This window comes from Falco peregrinus, chromosome 2 (genome assembly GCF_023634155.1).
Source record: "Falco peregrinus isolate bFalPer1 chromosome 2, bFalPer1.pri, whole genome shotgun sequence".
In the NCBI taxonomy this organism is placed as follows: domain Eukaryota; kingdom Metazoa; phylum Chordata; class Aves; order Falconiformes; family Falconidae; genus Falco; species Falco peregrinus.
This window is the reverse complement of record NC_073722.1, coordinates 122,608,090-122,619,084: the sequence shown is the minus strand read 5'-3', so window position 1 is coordinate 122,619,084 and position 10,995 is coordinate 122,608,090. Positions and strand designations below refer to the sequence as shown.

The 10,995-nt window shown below is 42.9% G+C and overlaps 1 protein-coding gene across 2 annotated transcripts; it reads left to right on the top strand.

Moving 5' to 3' along the window:
• Positions 1-834: 834 nt before the first annotated feature.
• On the top strand, positions 835-6,188 carry COPRS (coordinator of PRMT5 and differentiation stimulator). Of its 2 annotated transcripts, none has more exons than XM_055795373.1 (4): positions 835-1,154; positions 1,956-2,043; positions 2,623-2,877; positions 4,887-6,188. In XM_055795373.1, the coding sequence occupies exons 1-4, from the start codon at positions 1,122-1,124 to the stop codon at positions 5,054-5,056; spliced, it is 546 nt and encodes a 181-aa protein (XP_055651348.1). In that variant the 5' UTR covers positions 835-1,121; the 3' UTR covers positions 5,057-6,188. The 2 variants fall into 2 exon arrangements, with proteins under 2 accessions (XP_055651348.1, XP_027633060.1); XM_027777259.2 differs by lacking the exon at positions 835-1,154 and adding an exon at positions 1,227-1,555.
• Positions 6,189-10,995: the final 4,807 nt, after the last annotated feature.

Sequence of the window (10,995 nt, the reverse complement as noted above, 5' to 3'; positions counted from 1 at the left end):
ACTGGTGGCATAATGACAATACAGAGAAATATTTAACATTTTTTCACACAAGTAGAAACTGCAGCTTCTCTCAAGCAATGAATTCCAGTAACTTTTGAGTAGCTGGAAGCAAGGTTTGGAGCAACAGCCTCTTACGACTGCTCCGGTGACATCTGAAGCTCCATCTTTCCTAAGCTTTTAGCCAGGCCCTTTTCAACCTCCCCACCAGTCCAGCTGTCTTGTGTCTGGCATCACTCCAGCAATCACTCCTCTCCTACTCTGTCTGCCCTTTATTACATTGCTCCCTTCACCTGAACCCCTTGCCTTGCTTCTTCAGTTGCACAACCGAAAGCTTTGAAGTGCAGTTTGGGGACTGGGGGGGGGAAGGCGATGTCCAGCAAAACTGGTAACTGCTAACTGCTGTTTCTGAAAGTCTGCCCTTTTTCTTTACCTGCTGTGTGTTCCTTGCAGAACGCTGCCACTCACCTGCCTACCTGCAGCACCTTTGAGCCATAAGCACTTCCTACAAGCAGGTTTGCTCCTGGAGCACCTGCACCTGTGTTCAGCACCAGCACTCCGCACCCTTCAGGCAGGAGGCCCAATGCAGGTGCTTTGCATCTGGCAAGATTAAAAAGCCACACAGCCTAGAGAGGCACTGATATTTTATTTGCAACTGTATAAGCGTAAAAGTGTTTTCTTATAGCTGTTCTGTCTATACTTCTCCTTTTTTCTCCACTTGTTTTAATGGCCTGTTCCTGCCCTGCGGCCGGCCTGCTTCCCCTCGATGGGCGCCATTTCCACCGGCGGGGGAGAGGTTATGAGGCGGGGGCCGCGGGGGCTGAGGGGTGCGGGCGGGCACCGAGGCCGGAGCGGGAGAAGCCGCCGCTTGCCCCGGCCCAGCCTCCCCCACCGCGGGTGCCGAGGCACGGCCATTACGCCCCCCGGGCCCGGCAGCAGCGCCCCCCCCCCCCGAGCCCGCCCGCCTGACGGTGCCCGCGGGCGCAGGCGCTGCTGCCGCCGCGAGTGGACGAGCGGCTCCGCCAGCGCGGGAAGGCGGGCGCGGACGCCGGACGTCTCCTCACGGCGGCGCCTCGCCCGGCCCCGCGGCTGCGCGCCCGCAGCCTCCCTCAAGGCTGGCCGGCATGGCGCGGCTGCTGGCACCGCCGCCGCGGCAGGTGTGGTGGGCTCCTGCGGGGCGGGGAGCGGGGGTCGGGCGGGCTCGCATCCTCGCACGGCCCGGCAGGGCGAGGCGGCGGGGCCCCGGTGCGGGCTTGCCCGCGGCGTTCTGCCCTCGTTCGCCGGCCGCGACCCCAGTCAGGCCCCTCCCGGCGGCAGGCACCTGGAGCCCGCACCCGCCGCCCTGGGCGGGGGCTGTCCGGCGGCGAATTCACCTGTGTTGTGGTGGCAGTGGCAGGCATAAGTCGCCTCTCCTGCCCTCTCCCTCTGGGGGCTATCAAACCAGCTGGGCTGCTCCCCTCTGCTCTCCAGGGGCGTGGCCGCCATCTTGGCCCAGCTCCTCAGGTCTGCAGGAGGATCTGGCCCTCTCCTGCCTCCTTGGCACGTTGGCTCCCACAAGGTAGTTGATTCACAGGCTTTAGTGCTTGTACTCGTTCCATCTGTGTGTCTTCGTTACCTCTGCAGCTTTCACATCTTGCCGCTGTCCCTAACGGGCACGTTTTGGGTCAGGTTTGGGATGTGTTCCCAAAATGGCGGCAGCAGGATTAGGTCTGTGAGTGAGGAGACTGGCAGCTCTGTGCTGGCTGCCGCCTGGGGTGGCAGCAGGATGAGCCACCCCTCGGCAGGTTTGTTTTCTGAAGTGAAAGCCTGTCAGGTTTAGAACCTCAGATTCATCAAAGGAACAAACAAATGGGTCAGGCTCAAGGGCTCAGAAATACTCAAATGCAGTACAAGTTGCATGAGCTTTGCTGGAGGAATCAACGAAGGGTGCCACTGGATTCTTTAAAACTGTCTCATAGGTGATGGCTGCTGTCATTGAGTCTGCAAGCTTTGATGAGGAACAGCTGTCTAATAAGATAGAAACTATGACCTGGAAGCCCAGAAAAGGTAAGCCTAAAATACCAGGACAAAGCAAAGCAGATGGTGAGTAATGAAACTTGTGCTCTCTTGAGGAAATACGCTTAAAACTTTTGGTGATGTATAGGAAATGTCTCCTCAGTTACTGCACTAAGTTATTTTCACGTATATAATTTGTGTATGCCTTGGTGCAAGAGTTACTAATACTACAAAATTTATTTTTTAAATTTATATATTTTTTAAACAGAGCTGTGGTCTTTCAACATACTTTTTTTAAAATACCAACAGGTGAATGAGGTGAAACAAGACTGCTGAGTCCTTTGCCTTAGTTTAAAAAGTTATTTTCCATCAACAGTCCTTCATCATTTTCCATCAAAATCCTGACTTGGGCAAGTGTTGTGATACAAGCCTATGTCCAGTGTTCCCAAGCATCTGAAACCCGAAGGAGCACTGTAGTGACATTACATATGTAAGAAACTACATATATTATAATTAGATTTGTAGTCCCAAAGTGCATTTGTATAGCTGTCTGAATTAACGCATGTGAAGCATTTAATTGTTCCAGTTTAATTTCTAAGTATCTGTTGACTCTTTTTTTACTCATTTTAGAATGTCCACTGAAGAATATTCCAAGCGTTCTTGATAGTGAATCTGAAGAAAGTGAATTTTCTGATACCTCTCACAATGAAAATGTCAGTGGTTCTCCTGTTGACTGTGCTCATATACATCCTGACCTGGAAGATTTGGATGGTGAAGTCTCTGGTATGCCTGAGGCTGTAACTTTTCCAGAGCTGCAAACTGCTACTGTGTATGAGGTGGAGGACTGGGATAAAGAATTGGAGGAGTCTGAAAGTAATCCTTATGGTGAGTACAGATTTACTTGTGCTTCATTTGAGTTTTGCTTAGTATGTGATTTGGAGGTAGGTGCTTTGCAGGAGAGCGAGTGTTGCTGTTGGCTGCATGGATTTTCAATGCATAATTTTGTTGTCAAATACAGGATTTCAAGGCAGTGTTGTAAAATTCACACGAAACTTGCTTGAGGAATTGAATTCTTAAGGAGTGGAATAGTAAGGAGAAGAATTGTATGTGCTGATTGAGTTTCTCTGGGGAAGCTAGGTCTCAGAGGTGTATCTGTTATTCTGAAGCAGAAGAGAAACCTATATGGAGTGCAGGAATGTAACTTTTTTTGTGTAAAAGGAATTTTTCTTTTCCTCCATGAAGACTCATTCAGTTTGTACGCTGTAACGGCCCTCTTAGAGCTTGAAGTCCTTTGGAGGGGAGCAGTGCAAGTGCTCGGTCTCAGTGTATGGTTTGTTGCTGTAGGCTGGTTGGTGGTTTTTTGTTTGGTTTGTGGGTTTGGTTTTTTTTGTGGTAGCTGTTTTGGGGTCAGTCCCATGGACAAAGATGGCAATGGATAGAAGCAGTTTTATCCATGTCTTTAGGGTTGTATTAATCCTCCAGTTTGTAAACTGTTTTACAGTGACTTGTGTGTTGAACTGAATCTCAGTCTTCGTTTGCTAGGCTGTATGTCAGCATCAAACAAGTGGATGGAATTTAGCCAGCAGTAGCTGATAACCTGCTGTGACTTTGTTGATGCAGAGTAGTACCATTTCCATTTTCTTCTCATTAATACGTATCTTTTGTAACTAATACAAACGCTTTTTTCTTTGCTTAGGAATTGTCAAGTCTTTGTTTATTTTAATTCCGTAAATGGCTGTTTGTATTCAAGTTCCATCATTTGATAATGGAAGGAAGTGGGAAAGTTTTTGTAGCCTTTCCTATAAAATCATTCTGATTTTAAAATGGAGATACAGTAGTGGTTTTTCACACTGGGTAATCTGAGTGAATCCTTTTTGGATATTTCCTTCTCCTCCATTCTGGGCTTTCCTTTTAATCTCCCATCTGCTCAAATTTATGGAACATCTTGATTTTTTTTTTTTTTTCACTTGAACTGCCACAGGTTCTCTTTTCCTTTATTTAACTAACACATCCTTCCTTTGTGAGGATTTGGAGAGCATAAGCTACAGGTGAGGAAGTTGTGATTATAGGATTCAGGTGCTTGTGAAGGATACAGAGTATAAGTGTCTGAGTGGTGAACTAGCACAAATAAAAGATGTACTTGATCAGCCATTTTATGGCTTTTAAAAAGCTTTTTAAAAATGCTTGCTTTGATGGTGTGTTTGGCAGTGCTGTTGGAAGGCTGAGACATGGATATACTGTGGTCGATCTTCTGCTGCCCCGTACTCTAGGCTTTTCATTTGCTCAGTCCTTCCAGTGTCTGCTGGCTAGAAATCTGCTTATATTAAAGGACTCTGCCCTGTTTTTGTGCTAAGTTGGTTAAATAACAGGCTTATTTGGCTTAATTTTAGCCTAGTGGAAATGTTCAGAACTAGTTTTTGCAGGACCCCACCCTTCCATTCTGTCCAGTGACCCAGTTCTTAAAGGGTTGGAGGGTTCCTAATTGGATTGGGATTGCCTATGTTGTTCTTAAAGGGTTGGGATGTGCCTACGGAGGCAGCAGGAAGGTGTAGGGGGAAATAAAAGTAATGGTTTCATGAGCCTTTTATGCCTGGAGAAAACGTAGAAGAGCTGCACACATCGTAAGAGCTGGTGATTGGTGTTCTGAATCCAGGTTTATTGTTGAGCTTTGTAGAAAACTGCTTTTTCTTCCTTGGCAAAAAACTTCCTTAAAATGAAGATGTTGCCAAATTCAGCTTTCTTTTTTGCTTTGTAGGCCTAATTCATGAGTGCTGGTGGATCAAATTGAAATAGTTAATTGGAAGATGCTGTAAACCTGCAAAATTACCTGCTACACTATACCAACTTTTCCAAGTATCTCCCATGGTTTAAATCTTTTCTTTGATCTTCTTTAGATGCTGGTGATCTCCACTGTGGAAGCTTTCAGGAAAGTAATCTTTTGGCCTCATACTCATGGCGAGAGGATTCGTTTTACAACCCAGGCTGTCACCATGCAGCTTGCCTTGTTTTTACGCCACCAGTTAGAATGACTGAGACTGGCCAGTTTGATGATGCTGATGAATGAGGTTGACCCTGGTCAGAAACAAGTTTGGCTTCTGAGTTGGATTATGTTCTTCACCGTTTGAGTCATGTCGAGTCCTTTGGCTTGCTTGCAGAGTTCTGCGTAAGGCCAGAAATGCTACACCTTCTCTGAAGTTTTGCTTAGATTGCTTCTGAGCTGGTTATAAGTTGACTGTGCTTGACCTCTGGAAACAAGAGTGCAGGTGCTAGCTGTAAGGAGTCATTGCATTTCTGGACTTTTTGTTTGTATTACATAGATTTATGTTGTTGCTAATTAATTGCTTGAGAGGAAGTATTTAATTTCTAAACTTCAGCTTTGCCAGATTTGACATGTTGATCCCTGTGTGTTCATGTAACTTGAAGTTTTCTTTCCTCTTCATTTGATGCTGTCAAATTGGTTCAGGTAGCTTTGAAAACTCCTTCCAGCATCTCTGTTGTATTTCTGTGTTGCCATTTGTGATTCCTGTCTAATTCTGGTGTTTAACAAAATTAGCCATGACAAATACAGAATGAGTTGTTTTGGTTTTATTTTTATGTATTTCAGTATAAAGGAATTACAAATACATGGTACGCATCTTGCAAATACACATGGGCACGTAGTAAGTTAGGCCTGCTGCTGCCAGTAGGAATGCTGAGTGCTTAAGACTGCCTCCTGACAAATATTTCTCTACATCAGACCTTGTATATGGGCATATTATCCTTAGGTCTCACAGTTGTCTTTATAACAGTCTCATGCAACATCGGACATGTAGTGATGAAGAAAGTATCTATGCTTGTATAATGTCTTGCACTATATAATCTCTGTGTCCTGCAGACAGTAGTGGATTAAGGTTCCTGGTACTGCTGGTATGTTTCTGGTGGTGGTGTGTTGTAGCAAATGAGGAGATGAGAATGCAAAACACCTCCATAAAGTCTCTTAAGAGAATAGCTGGAACTAGAACCATATCCTTCTTGCCTTTGCCTTGGAGTTAAAGGAAACATTCTCAAATGAAGTACCTAAGTGGAGTGAATGGCTGGTCACTTGAATAGCAGTAATCTTCAACTAATGCTCACGTTTCGTTAATCACTTCTCTCCCAAGAATTTTTTGAAGGCTTTGTTTTGACACTGACACACTGGAGCACAGTACTCATGCTTGTTTGTTAACTTCTTGCCTGAGAATCTTTATCACTGGAAGACTGTTTTTTTAAATAATCTGTTGCTTGAGACTGAAGTAATTCATGCATTAGTTTGGAAGGAGGAAGTGAATGACAGTGATATTTGCGTAATCTTTTCCTAAAGAGCAGAGGACAAGAGATTGGATGAGTCTTTTCTTCTGGTACCTTGCAATTCCTGGTTATGTCTAAGTACCCAGCAATCAAAGCAGAGTGGAAGCCTGGTGTTGAGGTTGCAAGAAAGAGGGCCTGTTCTTTTATTCTTATATATTGGAGCGATATAGGGATTAGTATCTCCATCCAAACGTACCTTGGCATGCCTCCAGGACATACAGCAGAAAGCACAGTCTAACAGACTGTTCTTTCGCTGCACAGCTAGAAAGCCCTAGCTGTGCTCTCTAAGGCACTGGACATGCTTTTTTATTTTGTGGCCTGCTGTGTGTCAGAGAGGGGTGCAGCTCTTTTGAGTCCTGCATTAGTTAGAACACGCGCTCCACCCTGTGGAACAGAAATGAGAATTGATTATGCTCAGCTTATCAGGTTTGGATACATAGTAGCTTCTTTCTCTGACTGAGAAGACTGGAATGGAACTATGAGCATGACTGTAACTGACTCATCAGCTAGAGAAAAATCGTTGATTTGTGTTTATAACTGCATTATTAATAAATAAAAATTGAGTACTGCTGCAGTAACAATACACTAGGAAATTGTGGAAGTTCCTCTGCAAAAGCACAGATGATTTTGTGAGCCTATTTATCATTTCCCAGTCTTCAGCTGTAGATGTCAATGCTCAACACCACACTGCAGAGGGCAGCAAAAAATTGTCTACCCTGCTCAGCGGATTTTCGACTGGCGCTAAGTTTCATCAGCCAGTGTCAGATCCCCGAGCTGATTTCTAGCATTGATAGGAGTTCAGATCTGTGTTCTGCGTAGTCCTGTTGTTCCCCAGTGAGACTGATTCATGGCCCTGATTAGTTTCTCTCTCTCTTTTTTTTTTTTTTTTTTTTATTTTTTTATTTCATTCTGAAGTTATACTTACCAGACTGAAAAATTTCTCCCATGGCTGAGAAAAGAACATCACTTGACTTCAGGCTTAATATATTTTTTTAGTGTGCTTGTGGGAGATGTCCCACTGTATTTAATAAAGATAAAACTAACAGAATTCTGTGGAGGCAAACCTGCCGTTTTTAGAATTATTTTAAAAGGATAACCAAAAGGCCTTTATAACATTGAACAGGATGATCTTCTGCGTGGTTCCTAAATTCCATCAGTACCACAGTCTTCAAGCCATTTTCTATGCACTCTATAAATATTTTTTAGCTTGTACCTTTAATTGCTATCAGCATTGTCTAGCTTGACTGTTGTTATTTGAGGAGAAATTGTCTTGAATGGCTCCCTTGCCAAGCTGTTTGTGTTTTTAATGATTGTAAACATAAAAGATCTGTTTTCAGTACCTTTTAAGGTTAAAACTGACAGCACCCCCAACAGCTTTGGAAAAAACCTGAAGATTTTAGAGCAGAGATGGATTGCCCTCTCTAGGGATATGTTGGCAAATGTAACTTCATTTGTCTTGGCCCTGCTTGTTAGGGAAGGGGCTTAATGTAAAGCTTGATCTGAATACTCACAAACTTCAGTGGGATTAGAAAACCAGATGCAGACTTCTCAGAAAGCATCTCCCTGGAAGGATTTGAAACCAAGCTCACAGATTCCAATGTTTCTGCACTACAGAGTGTTTCAAATTCCATAGTGAATCTTGCACTGAACCTGTTTTGTGTTGACACAAGCATGTCATTCTAGGCAAGAATATGTTGCAATTAAAAACATAAGCTAACACATAAGCCAACAATTCAAGCCAAGAGTGTCAACCCTTCAGCCTGCTCAAATTATTGGAGGGAAAAGAGTCCCGTTACAGAATCAAGATCATAAATATTTTATGCACACAAGAAACGCATTGGCAGTACATAAATTTTCCAACTAATTTATCAGAAGTGTCAAAGATTTCTCAGTTAATATATGTATAAAATAAATGTGCATATATATCTAACAAGATTTCCCCCTTCTATACCTATGGTGTAAGATGCCATTCAAAGGATGGAAGGCTTTACTACAGGTTAGTATGGTTACTGGGTTTATATTGTGAGGGAGGCTTGGTAGTGTGGCATAATAATGGTGACTCAGAAGGAGACTTGGGTACAGCACTGAAGTGCCATTGCTTTTCTTCCCGTTTTACAGGTAGAGATAATGATACCAGCCTGTTTGTAAAGTACTTCAGATACTCCGAGCAAGAAATTTTTTCTAACTAGTGAGGTGTTTGGAAAAACAAAACAGAACTTTGCATTTTCTTTGAACAGGCCAGCAAAGAAATGAAAACTTGCTTTGGGTGCATCTGTTATTTCCTTTGAGACCTAAAGGGAATGATTTGCAGGAGGAAATAATTGAAGGAAATGTGTTCATATTTCCTGTTGATAAGGCACAGCATTTAATTCATACATCAGATTGAGATAGTGGTTTCTTGCTCTTATATAACCACAAAATCCAGGCCATTTTAGTGTCTTTTAAAGACATTACTGCTTGATTTGTTGTTTTGTCCCATCTTTTAACTAGTGTGCTTTCACTCTTAAGCTGAGAAAATGCTTCCACTGTTGAGGGGACTATGTGAATAATTTCACAGGCTAAAGGAAAAGTGCTGATCACAGCAGCTCATCCTCACCGTCTGCTGCTTCCAAGGACACCAGTGTAAATCCCATTGTAACAGGGGTTGTTTTGTGAATCTAGTGAGTAAGTCTCTGTGGGCACGGGGAAGGAACTTGTGATACTTACCCTCTGTGGTTCTGTATCACAAACGTAGACATGGGAGGCTTGAGTAGATAAAGTTGTGGTGGGGTTGTTAGTTCTGGGAGTACCAGCTGCTCATAGCCTAGCTTCCTAGATGGGCAGAAGAAACCGTAACCTACTAAAAAAATGCTGCAAAGTACACAACCCTAATAATTGGTTTTAGTGGTAGAAACAGCTTCATTTAACCATTTGTTATAGGTCCTCAGTTGGTATGAACTGTTGCAGCTCATTATGCGGGTAGAAGCTCTGACCCTGTATAGCCCCCTATGCAATGCCTGTGTCACCTCTGAGCTAAAGTTCACGTTCAGTGTTTCATTATTGCTGTGGATTTTAGTTTTTGATATAATTCCTTGTAACTTGACCTTCTCAGAGCAAGAACCATGATTGTAGCTCAATGTCTGTATTTGCTTCTTTTCAGCTTGTTGTGGAGTCTGTGTGGTTTGTCCTGCCCCTCAATGATAACAAATTTCAGGACACGTAGATGAAATCAGCCTAGGAAAATTAACTTCTTAGTAAGTCTTGATTCTGTGGCCTGAATTGTTTTAATCAAACCTTTTCTGATCTGCCTGCAACTTCTGAATTTAGACCTGGAACATCTTTTCATTGTATGATGCAGGAACGTAAGACTGAGTTGTGTAAGTTGTATGTATTTGTTTATGAGCCTGAGGTCTCAGTTTATTTCCCTCAAAGTAAAATGCAAGTTAATTCTGCTCAGCCCTTTTTGAGCAGTCCTTAGTAAAATTTACATTGGTCAACACATTTTCTGTGAGATCTAGAGTGCCAGAGAATGCCAAGTTCATATCATGCTGCTTTGCTTTGCAGTTTTAATTGGTATAGTATTGCAGATGTTTGTTCTGACATTAAACAAGTCATTTAGTATTTCTACCTCTAGCTTGGGAACTACTCCAGAACTTTTTCACTAAGAAGTTCTTTCAGTTACTTAATGCATACTAGAAAATATTTTGATGGGTTTTGATGATTTGATCACCGATAGACTAATATAATTTCATCTGTAATCTTTGTCCAGACACCTTATGGGTTTATGAATAAATGTGCAACATTAAATATAGTACTGGCTGGCTACAGTTGGCTGGAAATTGTGTAACTCCATCTCCGGTGTTACATGCTCCAAGGCTTCTGGGGAAGTAAATAGGTGTGACTGATAAACAGGACCTACACTCCTCAACAGGGAATACAACCTCCTTTTATGTAACTGGAGTTCCAGATAGTAATGAAAAGTATTTTAGCTGGGCAGGTCTTGTCACTCTTGGTGACAGTACTGTAGTAGAATTGGAATAGCAAAGTCAGAGGAGTGGCTGATATTGCAACATAAGCATGAGCAACAAATCAAAATAATATATTAGTGGTTATATTAGTGGTCATCTTAGTAACTTTTAGGGAAAGTGGTGATAAACTGGAACCTTGTTCAGCACTAGATCTGAATTTCTAGCCCAGGTAGGAGCCACTGAAAGCGATGCTATTTGAAGCCAATTCATATTGAGTTATTTGGCACCAATGAATACTGAGATGGTAGTGTCTTAGGTGGATGGGGACTGTAAGTAGCTCCAAAAATACCCTTTCTGTCAGGAGAGAAGCATGTTAACCTGTTTGGTCTGGATTTGATATACCGTGAAGTGGACAGTATTAGAAAACTTAGGAACCGCAACCAAAATAGCATCCCTTGTGAAAATGAAATATCTGTAGAGGAGGATAACTAGGAACATCTAGATTTTAAGTTCTGCAGGGCTGCTAGATTCTTCTGCTTGAAGCCAGAGAGATTTCTGGGGCCCTAGTGGCTGTATTTACTGCATTTTGCCAAAATATACTGGATGTCATATGAAAAAACAGCTGATATTGCATTGCAATTCAGAACCGTTCTTAAAACTCCCCTAGGGAAAAGGGGAAGGGTGTAGCGGGGAAATTAATACAGCTGCTATTTTAAACTTGACATAGATA